The following is a 24363-nucleotide window of genomic DNA, read 5'->3' as shown; positions in this document are numbered from 1 at the left end:
CAGATCAAACCAGAGCTGCATAGAGATGTCCCTCCACCTGCTAGATAGACAGAAACAGGTCCACATATAGCAAACCTCGGAGGTTCTCTCTATCTCCACCTGCTGGTAGAGGGATACGACCCACAAGTATCTGGATTGATCTGTGGGACGCTATGGAAGGCTAATTTTCAAGAAGCCGAAATATGAAAGAGCTACCCCACTACTCAAAACACTACACTGGCTGCCAATCTAGGCATGATTTATCTTCAAAGCGAGCACCATCATTTACAAAATATTATTTGGTTTGTCTCCAGAATACATGTTAGTCTTGGTAGAACTATCCCCAAGAAATGCAAGCCCAAAAACCAGAAGCTACCTACTTCTTCACCTACCCAACTGCAGAAACATAATTTATAAATCTATCTACATGGCCAGATTTAACTACCTGGGCTCCAAATGGTGAAACTCAATACCAAAGATCACAAGAAGCATCACGAACTATCTCCAATTTAGAAAGGAACTGCTCTTCAAAAAAAAGTCTACAACAAATAACTTAGCTATTGATGTCCATCCCAATTACTAATCATAAACTATCCTTATAAGTCCCAGGGCTTTTTTTGAGGGGGTACTTGGGGTACTGAGTACTGGCACCTTTTCCATCGACTGCTAAAATTAACCCATGAGCCCCATGTTTTCATGAAGGAACTCAGACTATACACACCAATTCTGCCTTGTCATGGATTCTGTGACTGGTTGCAGAGGGCCTGGCTATTGTGGGATGAGTCCCTCAGTTATCACCCCACCCCTGAAAGGTGGCCTAGCATTTGAGTATCGGCACCTTTTTTGCTAGAAAAAACGCACTGATAACTCCCAACCAAAATGTAAACTGCAACTGTAAGCCATCATTATATGTCTCAACCAAATTGTAAAATGTAAAACAATACTGTAACTGTTAACCAGAATGTACTTTGTAAGCCACTTTGAACCAAAACTTGTTTGATGATGGAAGATGGCCGCCAGGTAGGAAGCTCCGTGACGAGCTCCGGGGGTTCCTAGGAATAGGTTCGATCCCGGTTCGATCGGAGGGAAGGAGGAAGGAGCAGCCATTGGTGGAGCCATCGGAGGGGATCTACGACGGTATCGTTGGTCTCCGGCGCGGGTGGACGGCCCGGATCGACTGTGGCTGCCTGTCGCCTGCCTGCCCCCACTGTCGTCCGGCTGCTCGGGGCTCCCGCGGCCTCTCTGCCTCGGCCCGTGCACTCTGGAGTGCTCGGGCTCCCTGCGCGGAGGGGTCGGGTGGGCTGTAGCTTGCTGCACCCCGTGGTCCTGTGCTCTGCCGCCGCACCCCCCGGCCGGAACGGCTTGGGCGCGAATTGCAGTTGCGGACCACGGGACCGAGACGCCTGCAGTGGCTTCGGGACGCGACCGGGCCGACAGGGAGGGACGGGAACTGAAGGAGGCAGAGTCCACCAGCCCCGGCCCGTTCCAGCCCGCCGATCCAGCTTCCTGTGCATCGGGCCGACTGGGGCAGGGGCAGAGACCGTGGGGAGGCAGAATCCATCGGCCCCACCCTGTCCTAGTCTGCAGACCCAGCTTTTCCCTGCCTGCTCCGATCCATCTGCTCCATCTGCCTGCTCCAGCTCGCTCCACACTGCAGACCCAGCTTTTCCCTGCCTGCTCTGATCCATCTACCTGTTCCAGCCCATCTGCCGGATCCGGTCCATCTGTTCAGCATGTTCCAGGACACCTGACCCAGTTTCTCCCTGCTGTTCCATCCAGTCCGCATGATCCAGCTTCTTCCTGCTTGGTCCAGTCCGCCTGTTCCAGCCTCTCCCTGCTTGTTACAGCCATCTGCTCCAGCTTGGTCCAGCCCGCCTGATCCAGCTCGTCCAGCTTGTTCCACTCCATCTGATCCAGCTTCTCCCTGCTCGTTCCAGTCCATCTGCTCCAGCCCGCCTAATTCAGCTTGCTCCAGTCCGCCGGATCCAGTTTCTCCCTGCTGGATTTGCTCCAGCCTGTTCCAGCCCGCCTGATACAGCTCGTTCAGCTTGTTCCAGTCTGTCTGATTCTGCTTCTCCCTGCTCGATCCATTCTATCTGCACCAGCTTGTTCCAGTCCGCCTGATCCAGCTTCTCCCTGCCTCCTCCAGCTGTTCCAGCCTGTTTGATCCAACTTGTCCCAGCCTGCCTGATCCAGCTTCTCCCTGCTCGTTCCTGTCCATCTGCACCCGCTTGTTCAAGCCCGCCTGATCCAGCTTCTCCCTGCGTGTTCCAGCCATCTGCTCCTGCTTGTTCCAGCCCACCTGAGCAGCTTCTCCCTGCTTGCTCCAGTCCTTCTGCTCCAGCTGCTCCAACCCGCTTGATCCAGCTTGTTCCAGTCAGCCTGATCCAGCTTCCCCTTGCTCGTTCCAGTCCATCTGCACCAGCTTGCTCCAGCCCGCCTGTTCCAGCTTCCAGTACATCTGCACCAGCTTGCTCCAGCCTGCCTGATCCAGCTTCTCCCTGCTTGTTCCAGCCCGCCTGTTCAGCTTCTCTCTGCTTGCTCCAGCCGGCTAACCAATCAACCTGCCTACTAGCCAACCACCTGTTCCTGCCCGCCTGCCTGCTAACCAATCATTCAGCCTGCCTGCTGGCCAATCATTCAGCCTGCCTGCTTGTCTGTCCATCAACAACCTGCCACTTCCCGGCCCTTCACCCTCCTGACTGGCTACTCACCTTGAAACCTGCCTGCCTCCAAGTCCATCGTCAGCCCATCACTCTCCTGCACAGCTGCTCACCTCAACCTGCCTGTCTCCCAACCCAGCTACCTGCCCCCATAAACACCTCACTGCCCCCATAAACACCTCACTCACTACTTATGGCCCCCATTCACATTCTATTCCTCGCCCTATCCCTCCCTAATCTTTTCCCCCTCCCTCCGCTGTATACCACACGAACTCACTACCCATCCTCCCCCGTCCTGCTCACTACTGCAATGCCCCACCTACCCCTATCCCCCACCTCCTCACCATCCCTACTGTCCTCCTCCTCCAACACCTCCTTCCTGCCTTGAACCCTTCCCCATTCCTCCTAAGCGCATCCCGCCTTTGGCGCCTTCGTCACCCTACCTCCCCCACCCTTCTCCGCTCTCTCTTGCTCCTTCTCCTGCTATCCGCGGGAGACATCAATCCCAACCCAGGTCCACCACACATGTCCTCAACCTCGTCTCATCTATGCAAACGTTCCCGTGATATCTCCAATCTCATCTCCATTCCCCTCCTCCCCCCTTCCTCTTCTCGTGTGCCCTGTGGAATGCCCACTCAATCTGCAACAAACTTACCTTCACCCATGATCTCTTCATCTCCCATTCCCTTCAACTGCTCGCCCTAACCGAAACCTGGCTCACCCCCGACGACTCTGCCTCAGTCGCAGCCCTCTGCCACGGAGGCTACCTTTTCTCCCATTCGCCCCGCCCAGTTAGCCGCGGTGGTGGCGTTGGCCTACTACTCTCGCCCTCCTGCAGTTTTCAACCCCTCCTCCTACCACAGTCTCACTGCTTCTCATCCTTTGAAGTCCATTCTATCCGTCTATTCTACCCGCTGCCACTCCGAGTTGCAGTCATTTACCGCCCCCCTGATAAGTCCCTCCCTTCCTTCCTTACTGACTTCGATGCCTGGCTCCCCGTTTTTATTGAGCCCTCATCCCCATCCCTCATTCTTGGTGACTTCAACATACACACTGATAACCCTTCCGACTCATACGCTTCTCAATTCCTCACTCTAACCTCCTCATTCAACCTCCAACTGAGCTCCACCACCCCTACTCACAAATCTGGTCACTGTCTTGATCTCGTCCTCTCTTCTACCTGCTCGCCCTCCAATTTCTGCGTCTCTGCTCTTCCCATTTCTGACCATCACCTGATCACATTCACACTTCATCATCCTCCCCCTCAGTCCCGCCCAACACTAACCACTACCTCCAGGAATCTCCAGGCTGTTGACCCCCCCCCCCCCCCCCACCTTATCCTCCTGTATCTCCAATCTCCTCCCATCCGTCATGTCCTCCGAGTCTGTCGACAAGGCTGTCTCCACTTACAATGCCACTCTCTCCTCTGCCCTAGACACCCTTGCACCGTCCGTTTCCCGTCCCACAAGGCACACTAATCCCCAGCCCTGGCTTAACCCTTGCACCCGTTACCTTCGCTCCTGCACCCGATCGGCTGAACGCCTATGGAGGAAATCTCGCACCCATACTGACTTCATTCACTACAAATTCATGCTATCCTCCTTCCAGTCTTCCCTATTCCTCGCCAAATAGGACTATTACACCCAATTGACTAATTCCCCCAGCTCTAACCCTCGTCGTCTCTTCGCCACCCTCAACTCCCTCCTCAAAGTGCCCTCCGCTCCCACCCCCCTCACTCTCTCCTCAATCACTGGCTATTTCCGCGACAAGGTTCAGAAGATCAACCTCGAATTCACCACTAAACCTTCTCCTCCTCTTCATCCTATCACCCACTCCCTCAACCAACCAACCCAGGCCTCCTTCTCCTCTTTTCCTGATATCACCGAAGAGGAAACCGCCCATCTTCTCTCCTCCTCGAAATGCACCACCTGTTTCTCAGACCCCATCCCCACCAACTTACTTAACACCATCTCTCCTACTATCACCCCCCCCATCTGTCATATCCTCAACCTCTCTCCACTGCAACTGTCCCTGACACCTTCAAGCATGCTGTAGTCACACCTCTCCTCAAAAAACCTTCACTTGACCCTACCTGTCCCTCCAACTACCGCCCCATTTCCCTCCTACCCTTCCTCTCCAAAATACTTGAACGCGCCGTTCTCAGCCGTTGCCTTGATTTTCTCGCCTCCCATGCCATCCTCGATCCGCTTCAATCTGGCTTTCGCCCATTACACTCGACAGAAACGACATTATCCAAAGTCTGTAATGACCTGTTCCTCGCCAAATCCAAAGGTCATTACTCCATCCTCATTCTCCTCGACCTATCCGCCGCTTTTGACACTGTCAATCACAACTTACTTCTCGACACACTGTCCTCTTTTGGGTTCCAGGGCTCTGTCCTCTCCTGGTTCTCCTCTTATCTCTCCCATCGTACCTTCAGAGTACACTCTCACGGTTCTTCCTCCACCCCTATCCCGCTCTCTGTTGGAGTCCCTCAGGGTTCTGTCCTTGGATCCCTTCTTTTCTCAATCTACACCTCTTCCCTGGGCTCCCTGATCTCGTCTCATGGCTTCCACTATCATCTTTATGCTGATGACACCCAGCTTTATCTCTCCACACCAGACATCACTGCGGAAACCCAGGCCAAAGTATCGGCCTGCTTATTCGACATTGCTGCCTAGATGTCCAACCGCCACCTGAAACTGAACATGGCCAAGACCGAACTTCTTGTCTTCCCACCCAAACCCACTTCTCCTCTACCTCCACTCTCTATCTCAGTTGATAACACCCTCATCGTCCCCGTCTCATCTGCCCGCAACCTCGGTGTCATCTTCGACTCCTCCCTCTCCTTCTCTGCGCATATCCAGCAGATAGCCAAGACCTGTCGCTTCTTCCTCTACAACATTAGCAAAATCCGCCCTTTCCTCTCTGAGCACACCACCAGAACTCTCATCCACTCTCTTATTACCTCTCGCCTTGACTACTGCAACCTACTCCTCACTGGTCTCCCACTTAGCCATCTATCCCCCCTTCAGTCCGTTCAGAACTCTGCTGCACGTCTTATCTTCCGCCTGAACCGATACACTCATATCACCCCTCTCCTCAAGTCACTTCACTGGCTTCCGATCAGGTACCGCATTCAGTTGAAGCTTCTCCTACTAACCTACAAATGTACTCGATCTGCAGCCCCTCCTTACCTCTCAACCCTCATCTCCCCTTACGTTCCTACCTGTAACCTCCGCTCTCAAGACAAATCCCTCCTTTCAGTACCCTTCTCCACCACCGCCAACTCCAGGCTCCGCCCTTTCTGCCTCGCCTCACCCCATGCGTGGAACAAACTCCCCGAGCCCATACGCCAGGCCCCCTCCCTGCCCATCTTCAAATCACTGCTTAAAGCCCACCTCTTCAATGTCGCCTTCGGCACCTAACCACTACACCTCTACGCAGGAAATCTAGACTGCCCCAACTTGACATTTCGTTCTTTAGATTGTAAGCTCCTTTGAGCAGGGACCGTCCTTCTTTGTTTAATTTGTACAGTGCTGCGTAACCCTAGTAGCGCTCTAGAAATGTTAAGTAGTGTTAAGTAGTGTTAGTGGGATACAAGAATGCATAAATAAATACATGTCCCTATGGTAGCCTTGCCATTTCGCCAGTCAGGTTTTCAGGATATCCACAAGGAATATTCATGAACTGATTTGCAAAATACTGCCTTCTTGGCATGCAAATCTATCTCATGAATATTCATTGTGGATATCCTGAAAACCTGACTGGCTGTGGTTCCCTCAGGACAGGTTTGGGAATTACTGATTAGTCTAACAAAGTTAGAAGTGGCCAGGCCCAAAATAGTAATGTTCTGAATGCAATACTCTTATCTTTTAAAGCTCAGATTCAAGAGGGCTGAGGTTGGCCTCAGCATTTGTTTACTTCATAAAACCATCACATGATCAGGCAAAATTCAGGTGTCTGATGTCCAAGCTGAGTATGGCACAACAGATCCCACACAAGAGGGGGAGGAGGGTCAAAAATTGTGAACAAGCTAGAAACACTTTGAGACAATGACTCATAAAAAACAAAAGCAAAGTCAGGAGGGCAAGAGAGTGATTTGTGACCTTAAATTAATGGCACTACAACCCTAAGGAGCAATATACTCTGTTCTGTTTGAAGCAGCACCACTTCTGCTGTGCTACAAGATTTCATGGATTATATTTCCCTTTGGATACTAACCCATATTACCAGCTCTCTCATGTGTACCACTAAGCACTACAGTGTCAAGTTTTGCACATTAGTGATAACTGTCATCAAATTTTGGCTCTTGAAACATTCTGCCTCCAGGGTGCTAGAACATGCCAGGAGGACATCAAGCCACATTGCCTCTGAAAGTGAAAAGCTGCTGATGGGCAGGCATCAGCAGCTTTTCGCTTTCAGAGGCAATACAAAGTAATAAAACATGTATTAAAAGGAAAACATGTTTATTTATTTATTTAGATTTTGCTCACACCTTTTTCAGTAGTAGCTCAAGGTACATTCAGGTACTCTGGATATTTCTCTGTCCCAGGAAGGCTCACAATCTAAGCTTGTACCTGAGGCAATGGAGGGTTAAGTGACTCGCCCAAGATCACGAAGAGCAGCAGTGGGATTTGAAATGGCAGCAAACATAGCAAAAACAGAGGAACAAGTTCCACAACTTTTCAAACACAGCAATCAAAACAATATACAGATTAATTAAAAAAAAAAAAAAACCTTATAAATATTTATTTTGTACATTTCTACTTGCTCCTAGCAGGTGTCAAAAAGATAAAATATACTTTAAAGGGCTTTAGATAAGTTCCTGGAGGAAAGGTCAATAAAATATTATTAGCCAGTTGGACCTCAGAAAGCCACTGCTTATTCCTGGGTGAAAGTAACAAGGAAAGCATTGATTCTTTAGGATCCTGCTGGCTATTTGTAATCTGGATTAGTCACTGCTGCAAAAATGATGCTGGGCTTGATGGACCTTTGGTCTGAGCCAGCATGGCAAATTCTTATACCCTCAAAGTGGGGTCATTTTACAAAAGGGCTTAAACCCTTAATGTGTGGTTAAGCACATGCCAACAGACTACCACAGAACAGTTAAAGTGTTTTGCGGTATTTTGCTTGTTGGCGTGCATTAACCTGCACATTATCTATTTTTTTTAGAAATATTTTATGGAAAGGGCATAGCATGGACAGAACCATGTTATCCGGCTAGCGTGTTATGATTAGCGTGTGCTTACTGGATAACACAGAGTTAACTTGGCAGCACTTAGCACCCTCTAAATAGGAGGTTGTAAATGTTCTCACATTAATTCTTTGCATTTACTGTCCACTAATTGAAACATTAGCGCACAACCTGTACTAACACAACAAAGCCCTACAAAATGCCATGCTCCTTCTGGCTTAGAATGCAGGAAGGTTCTGCATTAAGCCCAGATTTACCACACCTTGGTAAAAATACTCAAAGAATGGGTAACAAATGATTCCTTACACACTGTCCTGGGCTTTAAGGTCTCTGGATTCCTACAGATTAATTCTGTATGACCTAAGCAGTCCAAATTCAAATCTACATAAAATACTGCTTTTTTTATATTTTGGTCCCCTGTTTATGGAACGATCTACCTCTGTGCATTCATAGTGAGGAGTCCTTTACAAGATTTAAATCCTCCTTAAAGACTCACCTGTTTACAGTGGTTTATGGGTCTTGACTGGGGGTTGGATGTCTGACTGGCTGCATAGTTAGATTTTCTTTTTCTCTCTGTCTTCCCCTCTCCCTCTTCTATATATATTTCTGTTTTAATTTGGTTGGTTGTTCTGCTGTGTGGAGTTCATTTAAAATGGTGTTCTTTTCCATGTAATGTTTTAGACTGTACACCGTTTTGATCTGCTAGCCATAAAATGCGATTTTAGAAATACATAATAAACAAACACGTCAAATAATTGATCTTAAAACTTAAATTTACCACTTTTACTCTAAAAAACTAAGTGAAATAACTGGAAAAAAATTAAGAATTTCACATGAGCAGTAAACAACAGAGCACTTACATCCAGTCACTTATTAAAGAAGTGTTTGTGATTACTCATGGAGAATGATACATAAAGATATGGCTCAGAGTGTACCACACAACAGTGAAAGAACCTTTCATACTTCATATTTGGAAAAAGAACTTGTGTGCCATTTTACCAATAGACACCATTTATATTTTGGCTCCATCGTTCTTCTGTTGAGTGCCAACACTATATTTGAAACAGTGGTATAATCTAGTGAACATTATATCAAAATGTATTATCATAAACCCACTTGTGAACTTTGTTGGTTTATTATGGCATCACAGACTGAATGTGGAGGAAAGGCATCATGAACCAAAATATCATCAATGTCGTATGGGCAGTTTGGGGGGGGGGGGGGGGAGGGGGAAAGATACTGAAAAGTATTTCCCAGTTATATGACAGTCTGCTAAAATCTTACAGATTGCCCTAAGTAGCCAAGTGTGAAAATGATTGATTGGGTGTCAGATTCCTGTTCACAGAGAGATTTTTCCCACTTGCAACTACAAGCATTCAGAGAAAACAACACAAAGAAGCTATAGTTTTCCTTGGTGCATAGTAAAAAAAAAAAAAGGACAGAAAATTAATTTAAAAGAATGGAATGTATTTCTTACTAAAGCAGTTTCCACAGCTAAACTTCGAACAGATAGAGGAACACAAGAGCAAACTCTGGAATCAAATTCATTTGTTAACTATAAATGACCCACAAAGATTTTGTATACAATTAGCAACATGGGGAGGGAAGGGGCGGGGCAGAGTATGAGGAAAGTAGAAATGACATTTTAGGTTCCAACTATAAGATTCTTGGTTAAAAAAAAAAAAGACTGAACTTATCTGTTGTTGGCAGAATGACTTTAATATGTAAACTGAGTCTATGTGAAAACCTAAACTCTTCACATTCAGTTACTGCACAGTGAAAACTAACTAGAAGCTCAAGATGTGTTCAGGGTTAATAAAATGAAGATACATACCTGTAGCAGGTATTCTCCGAGGACAGCAGGCTGATTGTTCTCACTGATGGGTGACGTCCACGGCAGCCCCGATGATCGGAAAATCTTTCTAGCAACAAAAGTTTGCTAGAGCCTTCGAGTGCGCGCTATGCACGCACCGCACATGCACAACCATCCGTTTCCCGCCCGTCGCGCGAGAGTCCCGTAAGTTTGATAACAAAGCAAAGAAGGAAAAACAACTCCAAAGGGGAGGCGGGCGGGTATGTGAGAACAATCAGCCTGCTGTCCTCGGAGAATACCTGCTACAGGTATGTATCTTCATTTTCTCCGAGGACAAGCAGGCTGCTTGCTCTCACTGATGGGGTATCCCTAGCCCCCAGGCTCACTCAAGACAACAAAGAAAGGTCAACTGGGCAGCAATCAGAATCATGGTTCCATGGTCTTGCTTGAGTTTCAGCAGTCTTCCCCACCAGAGGTATGGGAGGATATGCATACAGAAGGCCTGTCCCCCAATGCAGGAGAAAGGCACCTGACGCTAGTCTGTTGTGGGCCTGAAGCCTGGAACAGAACTGAGGGACCTTGTGATTGATCTGAATGGCAAAAAGATCCACCGAGGGGGTGCCCCACTCTCGGAAGATCTTGCGTAGGAAGCCTGAGTTGAGCGACCACTCGTGAGGTTGCATTATCCTGCTCAACCTGTCGGCCAGACTGTTGTTTAAGCCTGCCAGATACGTGGCTTGGAGAAGCATGCCATGACGGCGAGCCCAAAGCCACATCTGGATGGCTTCCCGACCTAGGGGGCGAGATCCAGTGCCTCCCTTCTTGTTGACGTAGTACATGGCAACCTGATTGTCTGTCTGAATTTGAATAATTTGATTGGACAGCCGATCTCTGAAAGCCTTTAGAGCGTTCCAGATCGCTCGCAACTCCAGGAGATTGATCTAAAGACCTGATTCCTGGAGGGACCAAGCTCCCTGAGTGTGAAGCCCATCTACATGTGCTCCCCACCCCAGGAGAGATGCATCCGTTGTCAGCACTTTTTGTGGCTGAGGAATTTGGAAGGGACGTCCTAAAGTCAAATTGGATCAAATTGTCCACTACTGAAGGGAATGGCGAAAGTCGATGGGTAGCTGGATTGCATCCTCTAGATCCCCTGTGGCCTGAAACCACTGGAAAGCTAGGGTCCATTGAGCTGATCGCATGTGAAGACGGGCAATGGGAGTCACATGGACTGTGGAGGCCATATGGCCTAGAAGTCTCAACATCTGCCGAGCTGTGATCTGCCGAGATGCTCTGGCCAAGTAAGCAAGAACAACAAACAGTACTCCTGTTCTATAAATTACAAAATCTTTATTAGTGAAAACAAACCAGTGCATTAAAAGCATTACCAAATAGTATCCCTGCAACTCACTCACACTGCCATCCACACCAGACTTATACCCTGATCACATATGTAAATCCCACACAGAACATTGAACAAAAACCCTAAATTGCAGTTTCTTCAGCCTCTGTGTATCACCAGAGCACAATCTCAAAAAAGATCAGTCAGTGAGCCCTAAAAAAACACAAGGGCACACAAAACCCAGTTCTTAATGATCACAGCAGATATTGAACGTTTTTGTTCAATGTTCTGTGTGGGATTTACATATGTGATCAGGGTATAAGTCTGGTGTGGATGGCAGTGTGAGTGAGTTGCAGAGATACTATTTGGTAATACTTTTAATGCACTGGTTTGTTTTCACTAATAAAGATTTTGTAGAGGTCACGTGATGCTAGGCGACGGGGAGGACGCCGCTCGTTAGAGCTCTGGGTCCCCTCGGATAACAACTTCCCCTAGCGCCGTCTAAAACCACTGAAAACCCCACAAAAAGTAAGGGAAGAGACCGGAACACTCACGCAGTAAGCAGCTGCAACGCCAATCTGCAATACGGTCGGAATGGCCGCAAAAACAACTCGGAAAGAGGGAGCCCAGAGCCGCGTGGGAGAGGGCAAGATGGCGGAGGCTAGCGTGACTGGCGAGTCCGTGAGTTCTGCTTGGGCGGCAGAGATAGCAGCAGAGGTCTCAGCCCTGCTAGAAGTATCTGTAGACCGAAAGCTTCAGAAAATATCCGATCAGATTGGGCAGATGGACGAAAAGTTGGAAAGTCTGCGCACCGATTTGACGGGATTTCAGCAGAGGATGTCAGATGTAGAGGACCACTGTCAGCAATACGAAACCCAGCAAAAAGATTTGAAAGACCGGCTGGAAAAATTAGAAGCAAAAGTCGAGGATCTGGAAAACAGATCGCGACGGAATAATCTCAGGCTGATCGGTTTGCCAGAGTCGATACGAGAAGTGGAGTTAGCAGGGTTCCTAGAATCATGGCTGCCCAAAGTGTTGAATATACCGAAGCTGGAGAAGGCGCTGAAGATAGAGCGGGCACACAGATTGGGGAGAGCAGGACAGAACACGGAGAGACCAAGAGTGGTAATTTGTAAAATACTCAATTATGCACACAAGCAAGAAATATTGAGGGAATGGAGATTAAAAGGCAAGATATTATATGAAGCCCGTAGCGTGCTCTGTTTTCAGGACTTTTCGGCCACAGTGGCAGCCCAGCGTCAACAATTTGCTGAAGTCTGCAAACGCCTCTTTGAAAAGAAAGCTCGATTTGCTTTGATGTTTCCAGCAAAACTAAGAATAAAGCATGAGGGCAAATCGCATGTTTTTAGCTCACATGTAGAAGCTTTAAAGTTTGTCAATCAAATGCTGGAGTGCGGGGGAGAAGAGAGTGAGCAAGTACAATCAAGGGGTCAGAGGAGCCCATAAGGAGAGCAGTTTGCCAAGAAAGGCTGAAATAACAGAAGAAGACGGCAGCGGGCGATAAAGTGGAATACCCAGAGTCAAAGGGAACTTGGACAAACATCAGATGCTAGTTGCTAAAAACTCTGAGTCACACAGGGATATTTGAGATATATATGCTGAGAAACTTAGGGTCATAAGTTGGGTAAAGTATAAAGAGGAGTTGAAAGTTTGAATTTGTTTATCATGTTGGTTATATCAGTTTATAAGCAAATGAGATATAAAAATATTTTAGTAGCGGGGAATAGCAGCATAACCTGGAAGATGGTGCTGGGGGGACGAGGGGGGACAGGGACGTGACCTGTTCTCTTGCGAGAACGGCAGTCTGGTCCTTTGGGAGTAGCATGAAGGAAGGGGAACAGGGAAGGGGAGGAGGGGAGGGAGGGGGGAAGTAGGGGTTTTTTGTTTTTTTTCTCTCCTTTTATTTATTCTTTCTGTTCTGGTAACACTGAGAGGGTGGAGGCAGGAAGCAGGTGGATGTGGCGTAGGGGAGGCACCCAGGGGCTGGGGGGTGTGTCCTCACTTATAAGATATGTGGAAGGGAAACATGCCGATAAGAATGTGGCCTGGGAACGATTAAGCTAATTTCTTGGAACGTGGGGGGATTTCATCACCCATTAAACGCACCAAAGTCCTGCAGGCCATGCAGCGGCATAAAGCGGATGTGGTCTTTCTCCAAGAAACACACTTAACAGCAGAGGAACATAGTAAATTTCAGAAAGGTTGGGTGGGGGAGGTGGTGGGGTCCCCGGCGAAGGGGAAAAAAGGGGGTGTGTTAATGTTGTTTAGAAAAGGGCTGCAGTTACAAATAAAGTCGGTTAAAAGAAGTGAGGAGGGTAGGTATGTGCTGGCTGAGGTGGAATGTGGAAGTACCAAGTACATTTTTTGCAATGTATACGCACCGAACGTCTTTAACCATAAATTTTACAAAACTTTAATAGAACTGCTGAGCCCCTTCCAGGAGGGCAATATTGTACTTGGAGGAGATTTTAACTTGGTATATAACCCCCAGATGGATAAATGTAGTTCCACAACTGCTCCATTAAGCAATTGTAAAAGAGGCCTGCCCTTTCTCTGCTCGACTCTGGATTTAATTGATATATGGAGAGTACTCCATCCGACACACAGAGATTACACGCATGTATCTAGGGCACATTTGACACAATCCCGTATTGATTACTTCTTGGTTTCTAGTGGCCTGTTTGCAAACATACCAACAGCAGAAATAGGGCCATGTGAAATATCAGACCACTCAATTATATATATACAGCTGCAGGTGTCTAGAAATGGGGGTGGAAGGGGTAGTTGGAAATTTCCTTTTGAATTATACCGGGATCCGCATTTTAAGGAATATATAAGGGTAAATGGAAGGAATTTGAGGAGCATAATAGGGGCCACCAACAGCAAACAAGTTTATATTGGGAAACAGCAAATGTGGTAATGCGGGGGGAGATAATTGCCTATAGGGCTCGAGCTAGGAAAATGAGGGACAAAGAAATTAGAGCTAGGAGGGTGCGATTTGGTGAGATCAGAACGGAAGAACAGAAAAGAGCACTATTGGCATCTCAAAGGGAGCTGAATGAATTATTACACCAGAGGGCTAGGAAGTCACAAATTTATTACCAACATCAACTCTTTCAGTATGGGAATAAGGCGGGTACTTTGATGAGTAGGTTAGTGAAGGGGCAGAAGGGGCCTTCTAGGATCCTGCAAATCAAAGATGGAGGAGGGCAGATAATCCGGGAGACTGGAGGGATCATAGGAAGATTTCGGGACTATTATAAGGCATTATATGAGGAGCCGTCAGATATAATTCCGGATAGCGAGGTATACTTGACCAACCAAGAGTTACCTAGGATTTCAGAGAAGCAATCGGTAATACTGAATAGCCCTATAGAGGAGGGGGAGCTGATGCTGGCATTACAGCAAAGCAAAATCCATAAAGCGCCGGGACCAGACGGGTTTAGTATGGCTTTTTATAAGCTGTTGCAGGAGCAAGTGACAAGTCCTTTGATCAACCTCTTCAATGATATGATAACATCAGGAACCTTGTCAGATCGGCTAAATGAGGCGAAAGTAATAGTATTATTAAAACCCGGTAGGGATGAGAGGGAAGTGGGGTCCTACAGGCCAATATCTCTGTTGAATTGTGATATAAAAATTTATGCGAAGATATTGGCCAATAGGTTAGCTAGGGTGCTCCCTGATTTAGTAGCCTCCCCTCAGGTAGGATTTGTAAAAGGCAGGTCAGTGGCGAGTAATAAGAGCTCTACTGGCTTCCCTGGAGACAGTGGAGGCACAGAAAAGGCCTTCTGTGCTGGTCAGCTTTGACGCAGAGAAGGCCTTTGATCGAGTAGTTTGGAACTTTATGTTTGAGGTATTGAAGAAAGTGGGGATAGAGGGGGCATTTAGGAATGCGGTGTGAGCATTGTATTCTAATCCACAGGCATATATGTGGATAAATGGGGAGAAGTCAGACTTATTCCCAATCAGGAGAGGTACAAGACAGGGATGTCCTCTGTCTCCTCTGCTCTTTGTCCTGGTCCTAGATCCCCTGATCAGAGAGATTAGTGCCCATCCTGAAGTGACAGGGGTAAAGTGGGATCCGCTATCATTTAAAGTCTCTGCTTTCGCAGATGACATTTTAGTGCACCTTACTCAGCCCAAACGTTCCTTAGAAGCTTTATTAGAACTCTTCCAGGAGTATGGAGATTTCTCAGGATTTAAGATCAATTACTCAAAATCCTTGGCATTGACGACTAATGACAGTGTGAGACGGCTATGGGGAGGCACATTTCCTTTGAAATGGGCTGTGGAGTCTCTTCGATACCTAGGAGTGTGGATCACCATGCACACTACGGCCCTATATCAGACCAACATCACCAGGCTGGTAGACACAATGAAGGGGCAACTGGGGAGGTGGAAAGCTTTACCAATTACTTTACATGGGAGGATACACCTATTCAGAATGGTAGAATTCCCAAGGTGGCTCTATACTTTTCAGGTGCTGCCCTTGAAGTTAAAGAATAAGGACATAAATTGGATTTATAAGTATGTGAGGAAGTTTGTCTGGAGGGATTCCAAACCTAAGTTTCCTTTGAAAATATTAATGGGCTTGTGGAGGGAGGGGAGGATGGGTCTTCCGGACCTCCATCGCTACAACCAAGCTTGCTTGTTGAGACACTTGGGAGACTGGCTATTGGACAGGCAGGACTTCACGCCTAGGAGACTGGAACAGGAATACTTTAAGCCCAATCATCTATATTATCTGCTGCAATGCCCAGGGACTGCTCTTCCTGGTCCGGTGGGCAACAGCGTGTTGCTGAGGCCCATTAGAGAGACTTGGAAAGATTTAAATAAGAGCTGGGGGCTAGAGGCGGAGATGTCAGATCTTTTACCATTACAGGGCAATCCTCAATTTAAACCGGGCTCAGAAAATAAAGTGTTTCTTAGATGGGCAGAACTAGGTATCATAAGGTTAGAGCATGTCCTTGATTCCCGGGGACAGTTATTAGGCTTGGGTGCCTTGGGAGTAGGTATAGATTATAGCCATACATTTGCATATGGACAGCTAGCTCACTATGTTCGCTCCTTGGACCCAGTACGGTTGGGAGGTAGACATGGGCGTAGAGTTAGAGAATTCTATGGTTCCATGCCTGGGGAGAGGCTATCAGTCTCAGGGCTGCAGAAAGCCTTGTGGGAGCTGGGAGAAGGAAAGGAGATGGGGAAAATTCAGCTGAAGTGGGCTCAAGATTTGAAACAGCCTAATTTGCAAATTAACTTCCGGAGGCTGGTGTCACGAATACCCTCCATGTCAGGGAATGCTAGTTTGAGAGAATGCCAGTATAGAATCTTACACAGAGCATACATGGCCAAATCTCAGGTGTTTCACATGGGAGGAGTCCCGGACCCGTTGTGTTCTAAGTGTCGGCAGGGGGAGGGCACGTTGTTTCATTATCTATGGGACTGTTACAAGATACAAACTTTTTGGAGGCAAATAGCTCAATACTTGGAAAAGGTGTTGAAACATAAAATTCAGTTTTCCCCTTTGGGGGTATTGCTCGATCAATATGAAATGTTAGCAGTTCCGCAAAAAGGGGCTCGGCAGTTCATCCGCAAGGCCAGCTTAATGGGGAAGAAACTTATCCTGAATAGTTGGATGGCAGCGGAGCCGCCAGATTATTGGAATTGGAGAAACCGCCTATACGATCTGCTTCTGCAGGAGAGGAGGGTGGTGGGATCCTCCCCAAAGAGAAGGAAGGCTTTCTTGGGAATTTGGGAAATGTACATACAATCGTTATCATCCAGAACCCGCAGTTTTTTGCTGAATAGACTATGATGATTTTTTTTTTTTTAATTTTATTTATTATTATTTCAATATTCTCTCCCTTGGGATTTTTAGATAGTGGAATGTGGATGTCATTGATAGGATGGTGGATATGAGGAGATCACAAGAAGGAAGTACAGCGTCCACAGAGGAGGAGTCATATGTGGAGCGAGAGGAAGGGGGAGAGGGGGGAGGTGAGGAGGGAACTCCCTTGGTAGTAGGCAAAATAATGGGAGGGGGGAAGGGGGGGAGAGGAATCATACATCATTGGTAACAAAGTCTGAATTTGGGAGTTATACTATGTGGGGAGTTAAGCTACATGGGAGGAGCCGTTAAAAACTTATTATTGCATAACAATGGAGGGGAAGAGGTGTAAGGTAAAAGTTTGATGACAACCGTTTGTTTGCAAAGGAGAACATATTAAGATTGGAGCAGAGTTCCTTATACCAGTAGATATCTGGATATGTAGTATTCCCAATAAAATAACTGACGAGATGGAATAGAGGGGTGGGGCGGGGAGAAAATATGAAAAGATGGTTGACAGATTGTATCATTCAGTTTTAAAGATGTACATGTTTAGCTGAATATGCAAATGGATAATGTTGGACATGTGGTGTTTTACGTTTTGTCACCAATAAAAATGTTGAACTATATAAAGATTTTGTAATTTATAGAACAGGAGTACTGTTTGTTGTTAATGTTTTAGGTACCTCCTATTATATACACATCCCCTATTAGGATCAAGTAAACAAGAGCCAGAAGGTTGTCCGCCATCGCCTCTGGAAGATAGGCATGAGCGGTCTGTGAATCCAGCAGAGCTCCTATGAATTCTAGTTATCCCCTCGGCAAGGAACATCCGCTAGCCGCTGCTGGACTCTATTGTCTAGGTCAGAGGCATGCAGCCATGAGAGTCTGCGCATCACTATACCTTGAGCAGTGGATCTGGATGCAACATCAAAAGAGTCGTAAGCACCCCTGGACAGGAATTTACGACACGCCTTCAGCTGCCTGACCACCTCCTGAAAAGGCCTGGCGTGCTCCGAAGGGAGCTGATTGACCAAGTCCGCCAGTTGCTTTACATTGTTCCGCAAGTGGATGATTGTGTAGAGCTGGTAGGACTGAATTTTGGACACGAGCATAGAGAACTGATAGGCCTTCCTCCCAAAAGAGTCCAGAGTTCTAGATTCTCGTCCCAGGGGCGCAGAGGGAAATCCCTAGAACTCTTGGTTTTCTTGAGAGCAGAATCCACAACCATAGAGTCGTGAGGTAACTGCAACTTCATCAACTCAGGTTCTCCATGGATTCAGTACTGGGACTCAACCTTCTTGGGGATGGCGGGATTAGAGAGTGGTTTCATCCAGTTCTTCAGCAATGTCTGCTTAAGGACATTTTGCAGAGGAACAGTGGATGACTCCTTAGGACACCTCGGCCCTGGGCTCATCCTCAGATACCACGGGGAAGGGAATAGCCACAGACATTTCCCACACAAAGGAGGAGAAAGGAAGACTCTCCGGAGGAGAAAGCTTTCTTTCAGGCGAAGGAGTGGGATCAGAAGGAAGACCACAAGACTCCTCAGAAGAGAAATACCTCAGATCCTTCTCTTCTCCCCACGAAGCATCCTCCTCGGTGTCGGACAAGGGTTCGCGAACTGCAATCCGAAATCGGGCCTGTCTCGACTCCGAGGAACCACGTCCTCAATGACGACGTCGAGAAGTCGACTCCCGCACCGGCGGCGATGAAGCTTCCTCCAGCGATGTCAACGGGGAGTTGACCTGGGTGGCAGCCGAGGCTGATGCTGCAAGCGGTATCGGCGTCGGAGACCGCACCAAAGGCACAGAGCCAGCTGCCGCTTCCATCAACGGTACCGAGGGCGCAAGCACCCCCCGGTACCAGAACAGACTGACGCAGCAGCCCTTCCAGGAGACCTGGAAGAATGGCTTGGAGGTGCACGACCAGAGTGTCTGCCGGGAAAGGCTGTGGGGCCGGCGTAGGAGCCAGAGGCAGAACCTGTGCAGAGCAGGGAGGCGGTACCGGACTGTCCGAAGACTGACGCACCGACACCTCTTGATGGAGGGTGAGCGGTCCTCCTGGCATCGACGCTTCTTAGGTGCCGAACTCCTCAACGCCCCGGAGCTCCCGGTATTGTGTGTAGAAGGAGACCAAAGCCGATGCTTCTTAGCCTTCGCTCGATGCAAGGCATCGATACTCCTTGGTACTGATGAGGACGATGTGGAATCCACACGCCTCCTTGGGGTCAGGTCCGACAGTGGTCGGTTCCGATGGGCCTGCACAGCAGAAGCCTTCGAGACAGGTGGAGACCCACTCGATGGCTCACTGCTCCCAGCGTGCGGTGGTCTCCAGACAGGTATTACCTGCTTTCCCGATGTCGATGCCATCTCCAGTGTCGATGTCGACGCAGCCGACCTCGATGCCGAAGTGCCAGGCAAAGCTCCAAACAGACGCTCCCGCCGAGCCTTTCTCAACACCTGTGTCCGCTTTTTAAGGCTAAGACACAACTTACACGCGTCTGGGCGATGGTCGGGCCCAAGGCACTGGATACACCACGAATGGGGATCGGTACTTGAGATTGCCCAGCTGCACCGACCACACTTCTTGAAGCCGCTGGGAATCTTCGATGTCATGGATGGAAAAATAGCGGCGGCAGCGGCTAAGTCAAAATTCAAGATGGTGCCAAGAAAAAAGGTAACAAAAAGGAGAAACGCGAACGTGCAGCCCAGAAGGGGTCACGATGGCAGCAAAAGAAAACTTAAGAGGGCCCAACTCTTCTTTTTTTTTTTTTTTTAACAGAAGAAACGAATAAAACAAGAAAAAGCGCAAAAACTCACTACCAAAAACGAAGGCTCTTTCTCAGGGCACAGAGACAGCGAAAACAACTGCTCCCTACCGTGGAAAGAGAAAAAACTGACGGGACTCTCGCGCGACAGCCAGGAAATGTATGGCCACGCATGCTCGAATGTTCTAGCAAACTTTTGTTGCTAGGAAGATTTTCCGATCATCGAGGCTGCCGTGGACATCACCCATCAGTGAGAACAATCAGCCTGCTTGTCCTCGGAGAACACTGGATATTCCAAATATCACACATTAATACAAAATGCTAAATGCTAAATAGAAGAGCATTTTGTTATACTTCTTGTTCCATTTACCTGAACAGCTAACAACAAAACCCACACTGATTTGCAGTGCCAATGTGAATGCTACACTTCTTGACAGCAGCTTTCCCATAACTTGGGTTCAGCGCAATGTACAAAAGGAGCAATATCTAAATTATACAAATACTTAAACAGCACAGCAAAAATAAGAATTATTTAAACCCAACAAAAAAAAGTAAGTTTTCAGCATTTTCCTCCTATGTTATTGTTAGGTCACTTTCTCCAGCAAACAATATTTTCCTTGCCCAGTGTTAAGAGCCTTCAGCCCTGCAACAACCTTCCACATACCAAGTTTCAGTATTCTTATTATCTAAACTATTAATTTGGAATTCCAGGATAGGAATAAGTGCTGATGATTCCACAACTGCACAACACTGACCCCTCTCCCATCAAGAAACAGGCCTACCTTCTCTCAGAGATTTCTGTTAAAAAAAGAAAAGAAAGGATAAGGCGGTCACTGGGCAAAACAGTGGACATGATTTACTTTCTGCACCCTCTTCCCTTCCAGGCTTTCCTGCTCATATATTGATGGAAAAGAGGGATGTTCCTTCCTCTTTATTTCCCTCTCCCCTACCAGAGTGCCAACCTTCTTGCCCCCCCCCCCCCCCCCATCCTGTGCAACCTATGTTCTGCTACACAGTTCAAGCCTTTACATGATTTAATTTTGTGTGTATATAGATATATAAGTACATTCACATTATTTGTATCTTCATTTTCTCCCCTGGCTTGACATTTCAAAATCATGGCGTGGGGTACATAATTGGCACCTTCTTGGGTATCCCCTTAACAAGTGGTATCCCCCACGTCCTGGTGACCTCTCTGTAGCTCAGAATGTCCAGTTAGTCAACTGAAAGTGGTTAAGCCTCATCCTATGGAACAGGTTTCCTTCCGATTTGTTCCTGAATAACAGTTGGGTATTCTCAGTTGCACAGTTGATTAAATCACACACACACAGCTTGTAGCCCTCAGTCATTACCAGTTTTGTACCTATGTAGTTCTGAAACTCTGTGGTCTTGGGGCAGCAATACCCTCATTTTTTTTTAAATATTTTGCTGCCAACGTTTTTTGATAGCTCAGAGTAACAACGTAACGACTTCGCACTCACTCGCATTCCCTAACAACACCCTAGTTTACTTTCTATAAAGACATAATATGTAGGGTTATCTAAGAGCTCAGAGATCCCCCCTCCCTTCAAAAAAGCAAACAAAAATCAGACTGAGCTCCAGAGATTAGGAGCTGCCTGTCCATTCTCTATAGGCTCGGAAAGTCATCCTTTATTCACACCTACTAATATCTGCGACATAGTATTTTACATTCAAGTGGAGCAGCTGTGCACCTAAAAAGAACAGCAAAAATACCAGTACAGATTTCTCAGACGTTCGCCTTCCTTATATTGGAAACCCTGCGTCAATCCTGTCCAGTCATTAAAAGTTAGTTTTATCAAGGTACTTTTTAGCGCCTCAAAAAAGGTCTTTGAAGAAGCGATCAACTTCTAAGCTCGTCTTTTCTTTCTAGGAAAAGAATGAATTCCACTTATACCGAATTCACTTTCACTTCCCCTGCACGGTTTAAATATGTTTTTCCTTTTGAAATAACCTTCAGACTGCTGGGACACTATCTGCGGAGGGAGAAATCCCAGACCCCCGGCCCGGCCCGCCCCTTACCTGTTTTACCGACAGCACTCTGCCCCAATACCACGAGCCGTGCGGTCCGGCCCGGGGCTAGACTCACGGAGCGCCGCAGGGGACGAGGCAACGGGAAGGGGGAGCTCATTCTTCAACGACCGGCCGAGAAAAAGGCAAGAGCCTTGTGTCCTGTGTGCCACCTACGGGAACTGGAGCCTCTCCATGCTCCAGCAAGATCTGTGCTTTCAGCAATTTTGTCTCCTCGCTCGCACTCAAGGATCAGCCCCTAAGCTGAGACAGACGGGCACGATCACTGGCACAATACGAGGTGCTATCCACCCTCCCTGACCCGATCCAGCGCGCTTCCTTCCTTGCCTCAGAAGCTCAGAGTAACCCACCCACAAACGCTCCTCCATGCCCCAAACTGCCGACCAATCACTGTTCCAGGCTCCTCCTCCTCCTAAATGCCCAGTGTACCCAGTCAGCATGCCTCCCTACCCTAACAAACTTCCATCTACCTGCTGCTCCTTCCTTTCTGCCCGCAGCCCACAGCAACCTCCCTCCCCAGGCCTAAGCACCAGTGCTTCTTTATACCCAAAACAACCATCCAGCTACTCACACATCACCTTTTCTTCTCTTCTTGAAGAAGGGTTACCTTCCAAAGCTAATTAAAAAAAATGTATTACTAGTCCAATAAAAAACGGTATCATCTTATGCTCGTCTCTGTTTTCTTTCATTTCTATTTATTACCTTTAAAAGTGGGCTTCTTATCTTTCCCCCTAAACCAACCTCTCCTATTCCCCCATTCTCTATTTCTGTGGATAACACTCTCATTCTCCCTGTCTGTAACCTTGGGGTCATCTTCAACTCCTCTCTCTCCTTCTCTGCAGTCTGAACATATTCAGCAGACTGCTAAAACCTGTCGTTTCTTTCTCTACATCAGCAAAATTCACCCTTTCCTTTCTGAGCACACTACCAGAAAGAACCCTTAGCCACACTCTTATCACCTCTGCTTAGACTATTGCAACTTGCTTCTCACAGGTCTCCCACTTAGCCATCTCTCTCCTCTTCAAAATTCTGCCGCACGACTTATATTCCGCCAGTGTCGCTATGCTCATATTAGCCCTCTCCTCAAGTCACTTCACTGGCTTCCTATCCGTTTCCACATACAGTTCAAACTCCTCTTATTGACCTATAAGTGCTTTCATTCTGCAGCTCCTCAGTACCTCTCCACTCTCATCTCTCCCTACACTCCTCCCCCAGGAACTCCGTTCACTGGGTAGATCTCTCTTATCTGAACCCTTCTCCTCCACCACTAACTCCAGACTCTGTTCCTTTTATCTTGCTGCACCATATGCCTAGAATAAACTTCCTGAGCCGGTCCGTCAAGCTCCATCTCTGGCCATCTTCAAATCCAGGCTAAAAGCCCACTTTTTTGATGCTGCTTTTTAACTCCTAACCCTTACTCACTTGTTCAGTAACCTTATTTTATTATCCCCACCTTAGTAATTCCCTTATCTCTTATTTGTCCTGTTTGTCTGTCCTAATTAGACTGTAAGCTCTGTCGAGCAGGGACTGTCTCTTCATGTTCAAGTGTACAGTGCTGTGTACATCTAGTAGCGCTACAGAAATGATAAGTAGTAGAAGACTAACATGGCTACCACACCACCTTCTCTTCCTGAAACAACATTCCAACCATCTATTTAGCACCCCTGCCTTCCAGGTACCCATCAACCATATTTTTTGCTCTCCAGAGCGCCCTTCCAACAACTGCCCTCAGTTCCAGCTACTGAAGTTGCCAATGAAGCCCTTTCCAGCCCATCCTAAACTGAATTGTCATATACAGAACACAGACCTACAAAGTCTACCCAGCACCAGCCTTAGTTCAAGCGTCACTCACACATCCACACACCTGCAAGCATTTAAAGTTGCTTTTTTTTTTTTTAATATCATCCATTTTCTAAAAAGAGATCCTCTGTGTTCATCCCACATCTTTTTGAATTCCATCACTGTTTTTGTCTCTACCACCGCCCTCGGGAGGGCATTCCAGACATCAATCACCCTCTCAGTGTAAAAGAATTTCTTGACATTACTCTTAAGCAGGGGCGTAACCAGACCTTGAGGTGGGAAGGACCAGAGCCCAAGGTGGTGGTGGTGGGGCACATTTTGGTCAGCCCTCCTCCACTGCCACCTCCCCCCTCTGCCGCTGTAACACCTTGGCTGGCGGGGGTCCCCAACCCCATCAGCTGAAGCACCACCACCGCAAATACCTTGGCTAGCGGGAAGCCCTAACTCCTACCAGCTGAAGACTTCGTCCAACAATGGTCTCCGGCGCCATCGCATTGCCTGCCCTGCTCTCTCTTCCCCTCACATCTGGCATGCTCCTTTTCGTGAAACTAAGAAAGCTTAATTTCACTAAAAGCGTGCACTGAGTGACCCTTTGGCAATGTTACTCAAAAATATATTGAACAGAATTGGCCCCAGCACTGAGAGTAATACTCTCCATTCTCCCTTAAAGCAGTCTTCCACTAATTCACCATTGGCACATCCCCTCTTCCCAGAGAATTCTTCCTATCATCCAACCAACCACTTCTCCCCCATCCCTCCCTGAAGAATTTCTCTAAACATATCCTTACACCTCATGTCCAGAATACCTCCTACCCAGGGGGGATGGAAGAGAATCAAGGTCAGGCACTCTGATGGAAGCACTCAAAGCACAGTTCAAATACATTAAAAAAATTTTTTTC

The 24363-nt window shown here is 47.4% G+C and overlaps 1 protein-coding gene across 3 annotated transcripts in view; it reads right to left on the bottom strand.

Moving 5' to 3' along the window:
* Positions 1-21986, bottom strand: part of LOC115468951 (ras-related and estrogen-regulated growth inhibitor-like) — a 104694-nt gene extending 82708 nt beyond the window's left edge. For 2 of the 3 annotated variants that reach the window (XM_030201135.1, XM_030201134.1), the window contains exon 1: positions 21656-21986. In XM_030201135.1, the coding sequence (XP_030056995.1) occupies positions 21656-21764 (109 nt within the window). In that variant the 5' untranslated portion in view covers positions 21765-21986. Of the gene's footprint in view, positions 1-8335; positions 8539-21655 lie in introns of all 3 variants that reach the window. The other variant, XM_030201136.1, reaches the window with a different exon arrangement.
* Between the last annotated feature and the right edge of the window lie 2377 nt (positions 21987-24363).

Source organism: Microcaecilia unicolor, chromosome 4 (genome assembly GCF_901765095.1).
Source record: "Microcaecilia unicolor chromosome 4, aMicUni1.1, whole genome shotgun sequence".
In the NCBI taxonomy this organism is placed as follows: Eukaryota; Metazoa; Chordata; class Amphibia; order Gymnophiona; family Siphonopidae; genus Microcaecilia; species Microcaecilia unicolor.
This window is presented reverse-complemented; position numbering and strand designations above follow the sequence as displayed.